The sequence below is a fragment of the Nyctibius grandis genome, chromosome 10 (genome assembly GCF_013368605.1).
Source record: "Nyctibius grandis isolate bNycGra1 chromosome 10, bNycGra1.pri, whole genome shotgun sequence".
In the NCBI taxonomy this organism is placed as follows: domain Eukaryota; kingdom Metazoa; phylum Chordata; class Aves; order Nyctibiiformes; family Nyctibiidae; genus Nyctibius; species Nyctibius grandis.
In genome coordinates, this window is record NC_090667.1 from 22,828,448 (window position 1) to 22,843,096 (window position 14,649).

The window sequence follows — 14,649 nt, forward strand, 5'->3', positions numbered from 1 at the left end:
TTGTCCTTTAACATTTTCTTCCTCAATCTGGTTTGCCTGCCACCAAGTTTATTTTTTTGGCTGCAAGGCATTAAAATTGTTATTTTACAGGAAAACAAAAGCAGTTTATCCCAACTCCCACTCCTGTCTCATCCCTGTACATGTCTTATTCAGGAATACCAACAGGCAAGCAAAGGCAGATTATACAAATAAGTAAAGCTGAATGACTGGACTCTGGCTAGGGATAAATAAAAAAATCACTGAAGAGAAGGGCAAATCCAAAATAATGACTCTAAACTGACAGCTTCAGTGGCATTGGCTTCTTTGCTTTTCACTGGATTTTAATTCTTCCTCTTCATGCTTCATCTCCCATTGTTCCCCATGTGCTCTCCTGTGTGCACTGTCTGTTGCTTTCTCCAGCTGCTCCCTGACTACTGTAACTTCCAGCATTTTTCTGTTGGAGCGGATTCTTCCATAACCACATACTTCTTAGATATTTTATTATTGCGTCCTCTTCCTCTGTTATTTTTTTTCTCCTTGTCAGCAAAAGTTATCTTTGCGGTCCTGGTGAGCAGAATCCCAAATGGTTTAGCATCCACACCCCATCAATTCCACTTCTCCAACTCTTTGCGATTTAAGAGCATGGTATCGTCAACCAGAGCAGAAGGATCTCATAAGGTCTATTTACTGTTGCATGCCAACAAGATAGGATCTATTAAAAATTCATTTTGTGAATGAAAGCCTAACGACAAAGAAAATCCTACCTCATTCCCTTACCCCACCATCAGAATTACATGCCAACCCGCCATGCTATCTCCCATCCATCCTACTCTCTCCCTTCCCTGTAGCCCGTTCTCTCTCTCCCCTTGCTGTGATAACAACATTTAATTACATGTGTTTTCTCTCTCATTCCAGTGATTGATTATTTTCCTAAAATTTGCTTTAATTGAGGGTGCAATCCTTTTCTCTATACTCCTGTGGGTACCTTGGGAGTCAATGGAGACACTTAAACTAAGCAGGGCTCAGCCGTTAATAAACCAAACAGCTTTTTCTACAAGGCTTAAGCAATTACTGAGCTAGTGTAAAGATTCACCAAGTGTATTTCTATTTTTTTTTAAGAAGTTGATTTAGCTTAAACTGTATTTCCGAAACATATTTCACTCCACCGAGACAAGAGAAGATGTTACAGTCTCATAAATACTGCATGCTCAGACATCCCTTTGATTTCTCACAGGGAGCCTAATATGCAATAATTGCTCTGCTAAAGCCCTGTATATTGTTTGGGTATCAGCTAGGTGAATTCTGCAACCCAATCCAATTTTCTCAGGTGGCTTTTCATTCACGGCTTAAACTCCATAAAATAATAAGGTAACTAGTCAGCAGTTGCTTCTTATTCATCTTTATGATGTTATCACAAGATGGGGGAGGGTGTGCTATCTAGGAGAAGAAATGTCCTCAAATCCCTGGGGGCCCAGGGAAGCTGGGGAGAAGGGAAGAAGGGGTCGCTTGATCCTCCACTCCTGTGCAACGGTGAGAATCTGGGCCTAGCAGAGAGTGTAGGCTGGACCACAGTCCTGCTGCCTCCAGTATTACCTACACGGGGGTTAACGGGGTACCAAGGGAATCGTATCTCTGGGCTGACCAGGGCAAGCTGTCAAAGACAGGATCTCACCCTTGTGTCCCAACAAAGGTCATTTTCTTTGAGGCACTATTTTTATCCTGAATTTTAGAAAGAGATTTTTTTCCTTGTCTCCTCCACCTCTCTGTGGCCCTGGGAACTCGGATATTCCCAGCATCACAGCAGGAGAGGAGCCTGTTCCTGGCATCAGGTTTCATGGATGGCCGCAGGGAAGCAGTGAAGTGTTCCTGGCAGATAAACTGTGTGAGCAGGGGAAGAGGCTCCTTTCCTTCTTTCTTTTCTTCTTAATCCAGTTATTATCTGATCTGTATCCTTTAAATAAATATATATGCCCTTGCTTCTCCCAGCTCTGGAGCTGGCTTGTGATGGCTCTTTAATTCTACCCATCCATGCTTAGACAGTAGCTGGCCTAACAAATCATACACCTCCAAGTACAGCTGCCAGGGCTCTGGTTAAGACCCCATCTGACCTAAATCTTGCTCATTATAAACAATCATAAATGTTGGTTTAGTGTTTTTTCTTTTTCCAAACAATAGCAGTTACAGGAATATGTAATTTTGCTTTTGCATTTTACAACTAAAAACCCCTCTAGGGCATTTAATATAAATGACACCGAAAGAGGAAGAAGTCTGCTTTTAATTTCCTTTTTTATTTTTATATGGGTCATCTCCAAGGTTTTGCATTTATTATAGTTAGCATACATTTCGTTCCTTTCCTCAGCCTTTGTTCCCAGGTTTGGAGTCAGTGAGCACATCGCCTGGCTTGAAAAAATGTTCATAGCTTCCTCTTCTTAACAAGGCCTGAGGCCTCTAGGTATATGTAAGGCGTGTAAAAATCAAAGTTTATAGTCTTATCCTGATTGAACATAAAAGGTCTGAATCTGTACCCTTAAGATAAACAATTTAAAAGTGCTCAATAAATGCTAAGCACTTGGTAAGTATTAAATGACAAAACTCAGTATCAGGATGTCTTAAGAGAAGCTATTTTAACTTCGGGGAACCTTGCTGTGACAAGTTTTATAAGCAAGTATCATATACCATCAAACAGATCTCAGGTTGCACAGTTGCAACAGATGTATTGCATATAATCTATGGTGATTAGGTGCACTATTAGATTACATGTGTATAAATTATATACTGTATTTATATATTTTTTTTCCACATTTACTTCATTTACCATGAATGGGGGTGCAAAGCAAGGGCCTTGGGTGCTCCTATCTGAAAGACTCAATCTTCCCGGCGTGGCTTCAAAGCCCGAAGAGCCGCACATCTAAACGCGAACAGTGAAGTTTGGCTTTGGGAGTACAAAGCGCGGTGCGGTCCGGGGAAGCCCAGCAGGCAGCACGGCTCCACAGCCTCCCCTCGCTGAATTCAGCCTGGAAACGCTGTCCACGCTGCCGGGGTGTCACCCGCGGCCCCCGGGCCGGCTGGCAGTCAGCTGAGCGGCCGCTCCCATGGCAGGAGCCCGGTATTTCGGGTCTGTCAGCCGGCACGGGCAGCGCTGCGGCTGCCGGCCCCCCCGCCGCTCGCCGGCAGCCGTGTGAAGCCAGCGGGGAGGCAGACGGAGGCTCAGCCGGTGAGGACCCGCCCGCGGGCCGGGCAGCCCCGCACCGCCACCGTGGGGAGGGGGGCGGCGGGTTCTCCCCTCCCTCCCTCCCCGCGGTTCGGGGCGCACCGGGGGGGCTCCTCCGCTCCCCGCCCTGCCCTGCCCGCCGCTCCACCCGCCCGCCGGGCACCGCCGCTCGCTCGGCCGGCGCCCAGCACAGCCCAGCCGGGCGGGCAGCAGCGACCGCGTCCCGGGCGCGGCACCCCCCGCCCTCCCGGCCACCGACCCACGGACCCTCCCTCCGTTCCGCCGGTGCGCAGCGTGCGGTGGAACCGACCCGGCTTCGGCTGCGCTTGGGGGAAGCGTGGAGGGTGCGTGCGCGGGGCTTGCGACCTGGGATCGCGTCGGTGCTTGGAGCCCTCCTCCTCCTCCCCTCCGCGCCGCTCCCCGCCTTGCAGCGAGGGGCTGGGGAAGTTGCGCTTACACGCGAGATGGCTTCGCAGCGGGGATCGCTCTGAGAAAAAGGTCTCCCCCTCCCTCCCTCCTTCGCCTCCCCCCCGTCGCCGTGGCCTCCAAACAGTAAGTGGCAGGAAGGAAGTAAAGTTGCAAACAACCTGCAGCGGCAGGAACTTTCGGAGCTGCTCCAGCTGCATGTGTTCAAGGTGCCTTTGATGTGCGTGCAGCAGCTTCTGGCAAGTGGACTGCAGCTTTCCCACCCGTCAGCCCTCCCTCTCCCCCACCCTTCCCAACCTCCCCTCCCACCACCGCCACTTCAACCCACACACGCAATTTGTTTGAGAAGGAGGATTAAAAAAAAAAAAAAAAAAAAAAAAAAAGTGATGAAATGAACAAGAAGTGGTGAATTACCCAAGCGACTTTCTTCAAAAGAGCGAGCGAGGCGGGCAGAGGAGCCGCGGCGAGCCCCGCGCAGCCCGCCCGGCGCCCCGGAGCTGCCCGGGAGGGACCCGCCGGGCGCCCAACGGGGACCCTGGGGGCTGCGCGGCTGCCGGAGTGTGAACGCGTCTCCGCAGCGAGATGCCAAAAGCCTTATCTGCTTGCTTTTGACTTGCGATGCCGGCTCCTCACTAGAATGCAAACCCTTGCACAGGATGAAAGCAGGTTTGTTGCAGATTCTCCTGGAAATGTTTCTTTCCCCACCGCCGCCACCTTCCCGTTCGAGTTGTCAGAGAAGATCTTCGTGTTGACACGGTGGCAGATACCTCTGCTGCGTACCCTCCGCTGTTCTTTGGAGATGTTAAGGCAGAGATAAATCTTTTATGCAGCTGTCTTCTCATATCTGTAGCGGTTGCTGCACAATCTGCACTTGATTGCAGCTAAAATATTCTTTTTAGGATCCGTTTCACAAAATGATGCAAAATAAACACAGATGGGAGAAGTGGGGGAGAGAAAGCTGTAATGAAGTAGTGATGATGGTGACAGTGGATTGATCTTCCCTATTTCCCCCCCCCTCCAATGCTCTCCCCCAAAATGTGAGCCTTTGCTGAACACAAAATGCTACATTTATGTTTTAAAGCAGTAAAGATTTTGGGGGCTCTTTGGCTGGGGTTTTGGAGGGAGACTCCCATCAGTGGTGCTTGACCTGCTGGAATGTCTGTGGCTACCAAGCCCATCAGCCTCTATCTTGCCCTCACCTGTTTTAATGTATGTCTTTTTTCTTCCAACACCTTGCAGGTCATTCTTCCAGAATGCCAGAGGAAAGTTCGCCAAAGAGGAGTCCTCAAAACATCCCATACAAGGACCTGCCCCATATTGTCAATGCTGATGGGCAGTATCTCTTCTGCAGGTATTGGAAGCCAGCAGCAACTCCCAGGTGAGCACTTTCCAGCAAATGTCCTTTTTTACTATCAGTAAATAAGACTCTATTCGTGTAATTATTATTTATAGCTTGACTGACATTACAGGGCTGTGTGCAGGGAGCTTTACAGAGCCACTAAGACAGATTTTTCTCATCTGAGAGAGCCCCTACTGTAAAGACTGTATTCTCCAAACCTTTACTCACTCAAGCCGAGATGTAAAACACGGAGTTACCGTCATTGCATGCACAGCTGGCTTGGTTGGCAGTTCGGTATGCTACCCAGCAGCACATGCAGGTGGCTGATGTGTATCAGCAATAAACAACTATCTTCAAACTAATAGCACAGGCAATCAGGGAGGCATGGGATACAGGCTTAGGGATGTCTACTCTTCCTGATTTTCTTGGTGTCAACAACTTAAACATCAGCAACTGACTTCAGTTTCAACAGTAGCAGCCAAAATCTCAGGGCAACAGGCAGAATATGGTTTGACTGCATTGCTTTTTGACTGTTGTTTGGGGTTTTTTTTAATTATTTACAGTTAGTAAATTATTTAGGGAGCTCTTTCACTGGCAACTGAGATTTCAAAACTGACCTCAGTAATAAACATGGACAAGGAACCAGAGAAATTTCTTTCATGTTTTTTTTTCATAATTTACATAATCGCTTTACTGTAATAGCTTTCTATGCTGATTGTGTGCTGTTTATGATCTGCTATAGAAAGCTCTCTCTGTTCCTCACATAATTAGGATCTTTCTTCTTCCTCCCACTATCTGCTGGCTTGGCATGTATTTATGCTACCACTAGTAATATAGGTAGCTACTTCATGAAAATCTGGATACTGTTTTGTTGTTTTCTTTTTCTGCAAGCCAACAGGAAAAGCTGTGTTGATTTTATACAGCTAGAAAACAGTCACAGGAAAAAGTTGTTCAAGCTGTAGTAGGGAGTTAAACTTTTTCCTTGAGCACCCAACAGGTTAGACATCATCCCATGTCCAAATCGTCTGAAAACTGTGCTGAGAGATGAATATGGAGCTGGCCTTGGGTTTTATGGCTGCCAAACTAAGGGGCAATGGGAATGACATATAGCTGGGAGGTGGGCAAGCACCTAAGTGCACTGTCCTCGAGGGGGGGACTGTGCAGCCACCCCACTATAGCTCCATTGCACTGGTTGGGCTGTAGGACATGGGTCTCAGTTTACGATCGCCTCTCCACAGAGCATTTTATAGTTATTTCTACTCACCGCCTTTCAGAAACAAGGAGGAAAGTTTTTGGCACTGATGCTTTTACAGTCTTTTACAACCTGAAGATTTCCTCTACAGAAAAAAAAAAATGCTATCAAAACAAGCTTGTACTGCCAAACCAGGCTGTCTTGTATTGTGATGCTAATTAATCATTAACTGCCCACATCGTTCTTCACCCAGTTGTGGAATTGTTTTCTTTTTTCATGTTTAATTTCTTAGCAAAGTAGTAGTGAGTGGATGGGTCATTGATTCAGAAATGAAAGGATGATAAAGAGCTGAGAGTTAAAACTTAGTGTCTAAGTCCTCTGGGTAGTTAATTGGTTTTTAGGGCTCTGTGCACCAAGCAGTTAATTGAGAGCGAGAGCTTGCCCTAGTTTTGTGACAACAAAAGTGGATGTGATCAGTGTTGCTCATTTACAAGTGGTTCCTAAGTGTGTGCGTGCATGTGTGTGTGTGTTTTTACATTTGCATGTTTGTGTATAGGAGGGGGCATACAGTTTATTATTAGCTCTTTTTGCATTGTTATATATGAGAGAGATGGTAAGTGACTGAATAACAAGTTAGTGCCTGGATCCTACAGTCAAGAATGCTCTTGAAGTGCTTTGATAGGCAAACCAAAAATACATCTTTTTCTTTCCGCTCTCACTTTTCATAAGTAGCTCAGCTTTTTCTGCTTCATATGTAGAAGCTCAGCAACTTTCATCTAATTTTAAATGTTCAGCAAAAGTGATCTATATATATATATGTATAGGGAGAGAAAGAGAGACACCTCAGGGGACTTTTACAGGCCTGTCACAATTTATTCTATTTCAAATACTGAAGGCTTCTTCTAACTCAATTGTTGATGCAGGTTCAAATCTTAACGCTAATGAATGACGCTATAACTGTCAAATGGTGGGATCTTTCATTGATCCATTATGCATCTAATCCCAGCTAGGGCTATAGAAATACTTCTTCACTGCAGATGCCCACAGGTTATCATTGACTTGTCTTCTGTTAGAATAGAACTTACCATCCTTGATCCCTCCCCCAGGGAAGGGAAAAAACAGGATATCTGCCAAAGGAAAAATTAAAAAGTAGCCCTATCCTGGGGTTGAAGAGCAAACAATGGCTGGGCAGTCTCTGAGAGAGGGGCCTACCGACAGACATCGCCCCTCGGAGCTGGTGCTTCTCTTTTATCTCCTCAAACAGATCCACAAAGGTGGATAAAGGCTGTGCCAGACTAATGTGCTGTAGCATATTTTTTGAAAAAATCTATTTGTCAGGAAGATGGGGAAATTTTGTGAGGCTCTTTTGCTTCGTGCTCACAAATATCCAGGCTCTGATCCTGTGTGGTGTTGATCTGACTGATCAGCCCATACGGGTGCACATATGGAAGCTTTGTTGTAAGTGCCACTGAGGCCAAGGTTGTCCTGTGAGTGAAAGGCACCTATTGTGAGTTCCTCAGCAGGGTCCGCTTTGTTTCGCAAGGGGATTTAGGTGATTACTTCACAGGAAGCTGACACGCAAAGGCACTCAGATGTCATAATGATTAGATGGGGTAGATAGAGTAGGTAGTAATGGGACTAAGAAAGGAGGGTGACAGTGTTTTCCACTTGTTTTTTGGGTGAGAAGTCACCCCCAAGAGCAGAGCTGGGACTGGCTGTCTTCTAATGCTGTCTGCTGGCAGCAATGCAGGTGCGACTTCCCCATCCCGCTGGCAGCCCTGCAAGCTGCCCAACTTGTTGAGCCAGTTTCATCTTGAGATATAATTAAGCAGTCTTATTGAATGCAGAAGGGAAGAAAAAGTGGTATGTTCTGGTGTCGTGTTCACGTATCATGCCAACAGCAGGATTTGTGGAGCACGAAAACAGGTAACTTTGGCACTGAGTGCTCACTAGTGAGGGCAAAGCTTAAGATCTGGGCAAGGCAGGGCATTTTCAGGACCATGAAATGTTGTTTGGAGGAAGTAAATCGTTAGTACCAAACCAGATTGATCTCGTGCCTATAGCATGTCCCAGTAGCCGAGGAAATCCTACTTAATGGAAAAGCAGTCTTTGTGTAAACAAAAACAATGACTCCATGCAAGGTTAAAACCTCTGCCACCACCCCAAGCAGCCTGAGTCAAAATATGAGGTAATAGGAGGTGAGGAATTAAGAAACCATGCTCTGTTCCCAGCTCTTAGACAAAGCTGCTAAGAATAGAGGTGGGATGAGGAAGGGGAAGGAAAGCTGGGAGGAGAAGTCAAGACGTTTCCTTTGAGGCCCCTAAAGGGCCTGGAGAAGTTCAGAGATGACCTTCTTTTCCTCTCTGTTCTTTACCGCCATAGCCTTTTCTCGATGCTTCAGCTGTTCCTGTCACTGCCTAGATAAGCACAGTTTGTTCTGGGGCACTTTCAGCCCCTCTGCTTGACCTCAAATAAACCCTCTGAGATTTATTGACCTTGAGTAGTTTTTTCAAAGGTACTAATGGCCTGCAGCCATCATTGACTTCGGATAGAGAAAGTGATGCTCAACTCTCTCCCTGTACATCAGCCACTCTAGGTTGGACACTTGAAGCTTGAGACACTTGTAGTTAGAGGATGCTTTTGAAAATGTGGGTTCCAGACATCCTTGTATCTGAGCTTCCTCATGTATTGAACAGAAATCATTATCTGGCTAGTTAGCATGAAGCTTGTGTGTCTCTCCACGTAGTGGTCTCTAGGTGCACTTAGATGATTGCCAGCAACTGAAGTGGTCTGCCTGAGGAGGCTGCCTGAAGCTGAGACACGTGTGGGTCACAGATGTTTCTGGTTTGTTGTTAATGTACACTAAAATGGGTTGGCTCAACTTTAGACATCGTGACCACAGTTTAAGTGAACAGAGTTGCAATTTTCTGGGTAAACAGTGTCTTTGTAGGAGTTCTTTCAGTTCCGCACCTGACAAGTGTGATTAAAAATACAAAATTAAACAAACAAAAAGCACACGCTTTTCTATTTACTTTTAAAATTTGTTTTACTCTTTGAAAAATGCCTGTCATTCATTCTGACTTGTTAGCAATGAAAGGCTAAGCCAATAAGGAGGAAATGTATTTCTCTCTTCCCCAAGGACTTAGCAGAAGTGCCTGTGGTGCAGAAATACAAACTGCCTTTATATTTGGACTGGCCCTTAAATTGTGAATATTGCTTGCTGATTTTGGCACCTCATTACTGGCATTTCCATGGCATTTCCAGAAGAACAGCACAGCTCCCAGCATGAGCAGATGACAAAGTTGAATTTGACTTTCAGACCCTTCCAAAAAGAATAAATAAATAAATAAACAAACCAAAGTGAAGTCAAAGCAAAGGGAATCAAATCGCTAATTATAATGTCTTTATACTGTATGGTCTCTAGAAATACTTAAAGGAATTTCTAATTCAGTGTCATTCTGGAAGAACACTTTTGTTTGTACTAATGAGGTCAACTTCAAACTAAGGCACAAGGGCCAAATCGGTATAGTGCAAAGTGACTTATGTCAGCACAGTTTGTCGTAGGATGAATTCAGCTCCCTCTGTGTCTGATCATGTCACACACAGTGCACAGGGGAAATAACAATTATCCTTGTGGAATCAACATTCCAGCCTTCGCTTGCTGTATTGCTATTGCCTGAGTTTCTAAAGCCTCCCTTCTATTCATCAGCCATGTATGCGTTCCTTTAATGCCTATGTTCACTTTGCTCCATGTGACTGTCTTATTCACTGGGAATGGGGACATCCTTTTATGATTTCTTATGCATTTCCAGAGGATGGGCAAATTAGCAAACCAGCATCACGTAAGAGGGGCTCTGACAGACAGGAGAGCGACTTTGGTTCTTGCTGTAGATATTTCCAACAGGCTTTTTTAGTAGGATAATTTTTTTCAGTCCCCACAGGAATGTTCAACAGAAGCAAACCTGCCTTTTATTCCACAGAACCCAAGGAAAAAGGCAAATAACAAAGGGAATAACAATCGTAATTAAACTGCCCCTGTTGCTCGTTGCCCTGTTAGGATCAGCTGCTGAGCACAAGTGTACAATGTTGTGACACTGGTGTGTGGGAACAAGGTGATTTTAGGAGTTCCCTGTTGTGAATCTCAAAGCAGCAAATTTTCATCCTGGTCCTGAGACAGCAGCAAAGGAAGCAAAATCAGTCTGGTTCTCAGTGTGCCACCTGATGAACTCTTGGAAACGGTGCTGTCCAACATGGTGAGTATCAGAGGTAGAGGTAGAAATAGGAGAAAAGAAGAAAAATGGTCTTGTGATTCTGTTGAAAAACTCAACTTCTGCTCATAATTCTGCCAGAGACGGAAGGCTGAGCAAACCTGGCTTCTCTCATGCAAATAGTTCATTTCCTTATAGTGGGATTACAAGTGTGATGATCAGTACTGGCTTTGTACCATGACCCTGATGGATCCCCTAGCTGGTGTCACTCAGCAGTTAGAGGCTTGCCGGTCCCTCCAGGTCTCTTTGTCCTGAGCAGACCCTGCACTGGCTCTCCTCTCAGGTTCTGGTGCAGAAGTGTTCTTCAGCTCATCAAAATGGAAGCGCTCTAAACGAGTTGTTTGTCGAGAGCGACACAATAGTTGAAGCAGACAAACTCATCGTCTTTATCAGGGTTCCAGATGCAAGAGCACTTTACTTCACTAGCACGAGAAACATGTAGGTTTAGACAAAATAATAAAACCAGCTGCACACAGTTCCTTGCCTCAATTTCTTCAGCACTCTTGAACATCCCTTGGGAACACACAGCAGCTCTTTTAGATCATCATGAATACATCTATAACAAGAGTTGGCTGGCATAGTTGTACTGGCTAGAAGAGGGTATTTTTTTCTAGATGCCTGTTGCAGAGGAGTTGGCCTGTGTTACCTTGCAAGTTCCCTTCAAGCTGCTGTGGCTTTGTGCTTTTCAGAGCCAGGGTGAACATCTGATCTCTTTGTTCTTCTAGGGAAATTGCATTGTTCTAAATGCTGTCCCTGCAGACACATTTGGCTGAGCTGCCTTGCCTAGGTTCAGGCATGCCATTGTCATAATGTGCTTCCACTTGAATGGAAGCCATCAGTGTTTAACAACCTTCTATTGTCCCTTATCCAAGAGATGTGACACAACCCTGATAGCAAATGGCTGATTCTCTTGAGTATCCAAGGAGATAGTATTTCATCCTGCGCTTGAGATTCTGCAAGATATGCTTAGGCAGGTCCCTTACCTCATCACACCCCAGTTACATCCCTAACTATACCCATACATCCCTGCCCTGAGTCCACCAGGACAGACATTCTGACACTGTATCAGTATGGCCAATTATCCTATAGGAAGGAAATTAACAGCATCAGGCTAAAGTTTTCTGGCATCATTAAAAATGTATCTCTCCTAGGGTTTCTTCTTGAAGACCAATAACATTTCACTCATGTTAACTGGAAGAGAAATACTGGTACAGCAATCCTGAATACCAACTGTGGGCTAGTCCTGACCACAAACATCTTCTGAAGCAACCAGACCTGGAGGAGTCACTGGGTGGTAGTGTCAGGAAGGCATCTCAAAAGCTGACCAAACTCACTGTCCAGACAGTGGTACCAAGGTGTGGCCTTAGGGACAGGCAGGGAGTGTCCAGTGGAAGCAGTCCTGGTGGCCAGAGCGCTCCAGTCATATTTGCTTACCTCCAAGCACACTCCTGCGGGCTGTCCGCAAACAGCTAGGAGCAGGAGAGGGGATGGGTCTTCGAGTGTGCTCTACTTGGGGATGCGTTTGTTTTTCCTAGACAGATGCAGTGTGTTTGTGGCCAAAGGGATTCTTTATTTTTGCGGTAGCAGCCATGTAGCCGTTTTCAGAATCCCAAGACCTTGAATAACACCAAACTTCATGAATACTTCTACCAGAATGAAAGAGACTCCCCTTAGTGCAACAGACACTTGCTCTCCAGCCAGGAGCTATCTTCATTTCTGCTTGGCAGGCACTCACTTGATGATGGGAACCTCTGAATCCTCCCATACTAACTGATGGCAAAGGCAGCTTGCTAGACCTAGAAAATTTAGTGTCAGAAAACAGAATGGAGGAGACAATGAGGAGCAGAGAACAGGCAAAACACATGGTCAAGACAGTCATTAGGCAGTGACACAATGACCAGTGATCAGACCCTTAATTTCTCTGTGCTTTTGTTTCCTCATCTAAAATTGGGTGTAATCATCCAGGCAAGCGATATAAATTGGGTCTGGAGGCCCTAGATGAAAGTTGCCAGAGAAAGTAAGTTATTCCTTGAGGGTTTGGTGGTTGAAGAGTGCTTGATGTTTGAAGAGAGATTTTTAAAAAAAAAAAAATCTACTAAGTGATGCATTAGTTGTTCTCTGTTCAGCTACAAGTAAATTGTCTCAGCAGCAATCAGTTAAAAGAAAGAAAAGAGAGAAAGAAAAAAAAAAGAAAACAAACTATTGACAACTGGGCATTCAGCGGTAATAGTGTAGTAATCATTTGCTGTGTATAGATGGGTAAGGAGAAAATGTACAAACTGCTATAGATTTGGTAGGCAAGAAAGATTACCGATCTTTTTCAGCCATCTATCTGACCTATGATAAAAAGGGCTTGCTCTATATGTTTTCTTTCTTCCTTGATCAAGCTTGAAGCTTGCAGTGTGAGGGAATAAAACTTAAATCTTTGGCTTTTTTCTAGAACAGAAAGTTGGTTTAATTTGCTGTAGGTGTCAGCAGGTTGGCTGGTTCACCAGCTGGCAAGATGAGCTTATTTTTATATTTTTTCAACATATTTTTTTACTTTTACTTTTCAAAACTATCTCAGTGGGGTTGCAAATTCAACTGTCAAATTCCAGAAGTCTGCAGTGGCTTAATTTGCTGGGCTAAAGGCATGAGTGGTGATGAGGAAGCAGTAAGTAATTAAATTGCTGTAGAGATAACATCTAGCTGACTTAATGGTTAAGCTTTTTCTTCATTTTTTTCAATTTTGTCTGAGAGCTAGTCTACAATATTTGGAGCATTAAAAACTGTATTCTGAGCAGCATTCGTAATCTCATTTTATTAAAAGGATATTCAAGCCATCAGAGTTCAGTCATCCTCTGGCCCTCCGCTAATGATTTTAGCAAGGAGCACCAAGTATCTCAACCCAGGTTGTCCTGAAAACACACAGGTCATCTCTCTGACATTATTAGCTGCCCACAAGTTCATTAGGACACAAAGCTTTTTGAAAATTGACTTTTTCTTTCTAGGTTCACTCTGGCCTTGTGCATGTAGCACAGGGCTGGAGCTCAGGGAAGCCATGGTGAGATGTTGACTCTGCTGTTAAACTCCCGCTGATTGCTGTAGGGTCAGGTTTTGCCTCACAGTGTGTGCCCATCCTTGCCTCTGGCATGCTGTGTTGCCATGGGCAAGGCTTTGCACCTCTTGTGCTTCAGCTTAGGTGGCAGTGAGAGGAAGGGCTGATCTCTACTTGGAGCAGGGTAATGGATCACAGGACCTCTTGAGGTCCCATTCATCTCTACATTATGACTCTACAAGCCTAGTTGTGCCCTATGTAAAGCATTTTGGGTTTTGTGAATGAGGATTGTTGTACAAAAGCCAGCTGTTATTATTTATGCTGTTTATTTACTGGTCACATTTCTCAGAGCTGGGAAATGGGGAAAAAAAAAAATCGATCAGCAGATTCACTTTGTTTATATTTAATTTCACTTTCAGTGTTTCGGGAATGTTGATTTGTCAAACACTACTCCTTCCTCTAAAATCCCTACTTTTACCTAGCTGGTGGAAACATTGTCTCATTCTTACCCATAGGTGTACATTTCCCTTTTGAAGCATCACTTAAGGGTCCTGACCATCAAAGGTTTGCTTCCTACTGTGCATGTTCTCCTGTTGCTTTAGGAGAGGTGGTCAGATCCCCCAGCTCAGCTAAATGTAGCATCAAGGCTGGTTTACATTTTGCTAAGCCCAAACGTTTCCAGCCATGCCCCTGCTCGAGCCACCCCACAGCTCTGTAGGCAGTTCGCAAACCTCTGCCGCCCCACACGCCCCCGCCAGCTCCCAGGCACCACGCAGGGTGCCGCGGGTGCTCCAGCGCTCCCGAGCCCCATCCCTATCTTGCAACTGCAGAACTGAGGTCTCTCTTCCTCCTCATGTCCCACCCAGCACATGCAATGGTTCAGCCCTCATCTGGGAGCTCTGTGTCTCCGACACCGCGAGCAGCCCCGGTGTTGCGCTGCAGTGACGTAGTTGATGAAGCCTCCCTGTTCCCATTGCAGGCTGTGACAGATGCACCCCTCACATGTGATCCAACAAATGGTGTCTTGCGAGTTGCCAAAAGAGAAACTCAGGAGGAAAGGCAAAACATCTTCCCTGCTGCTAGCTCAGACATCAGCTCTGACTCTTTGCTGGCGATTGGAGGAGTCGGAGCCAGCCTGGCAGTGGCAGGGTTAATAATTGTGGTATTGAAAGTATTTTGTCTTGATATTGCTGAGGC

General features: G+C 45.4%; 1 protein-coding gene and 1 long non-coding RNA gene across 6 annotated transcripts in view; one reads left to right on the forward strand and one right to left on the reverse strand.

Annotated features, from left to right (window-relative positions):
* Window positions 1–2,280: 2,280 nt before the first annotated feature.
* On the reverse strand, window positions 2,281–3,865 carry LOC137667887 (uncharacterized). Its single transcript, XR_011048858.1, has 3 exons — window positions 3,778–3,865; window positions 2,795–2,887; window positions 2,281–2,427 (listed from the first exon to the last, which is right to left on the reverse strand). It is a non-coding gene; the product is annotated as an uncharacterized lncRNA (long non-coding RNA).
* MGLL (monoglyceride lipase) overlaps window positions 3,114–14,649 on the forward strand; it is a 69,448-nt gene continuing 57,912 nt past the window's right edge. Inside the window, exons 1-2 of one of the 5 annotated variants that reach the window (XM_068409062.1) lie at window positions 3,114–3,193; window positions 4,856–4,994. In XM_068409062.1, the coding sequence (XP_068265163.1) occupies window positions 4,870–4,994 (125 nt within the window). In that variant the 5' untranslated portion in view covers window positions 3,114–3,193; window positions 4,856–4,869. Of the gene's footprint in view, window positions 3,194–3,215; window positions 3,535–3,595; window positions 3,743–3,951; window positions 4,283–4,855; window positions 4,995–14,649 lie in introns of those variants that run through there. The other 4 variants (XM_068409066.1, XM_068409065.1, XM_068409063.1 and 1 more) reach the window with 4 other exon arrangements.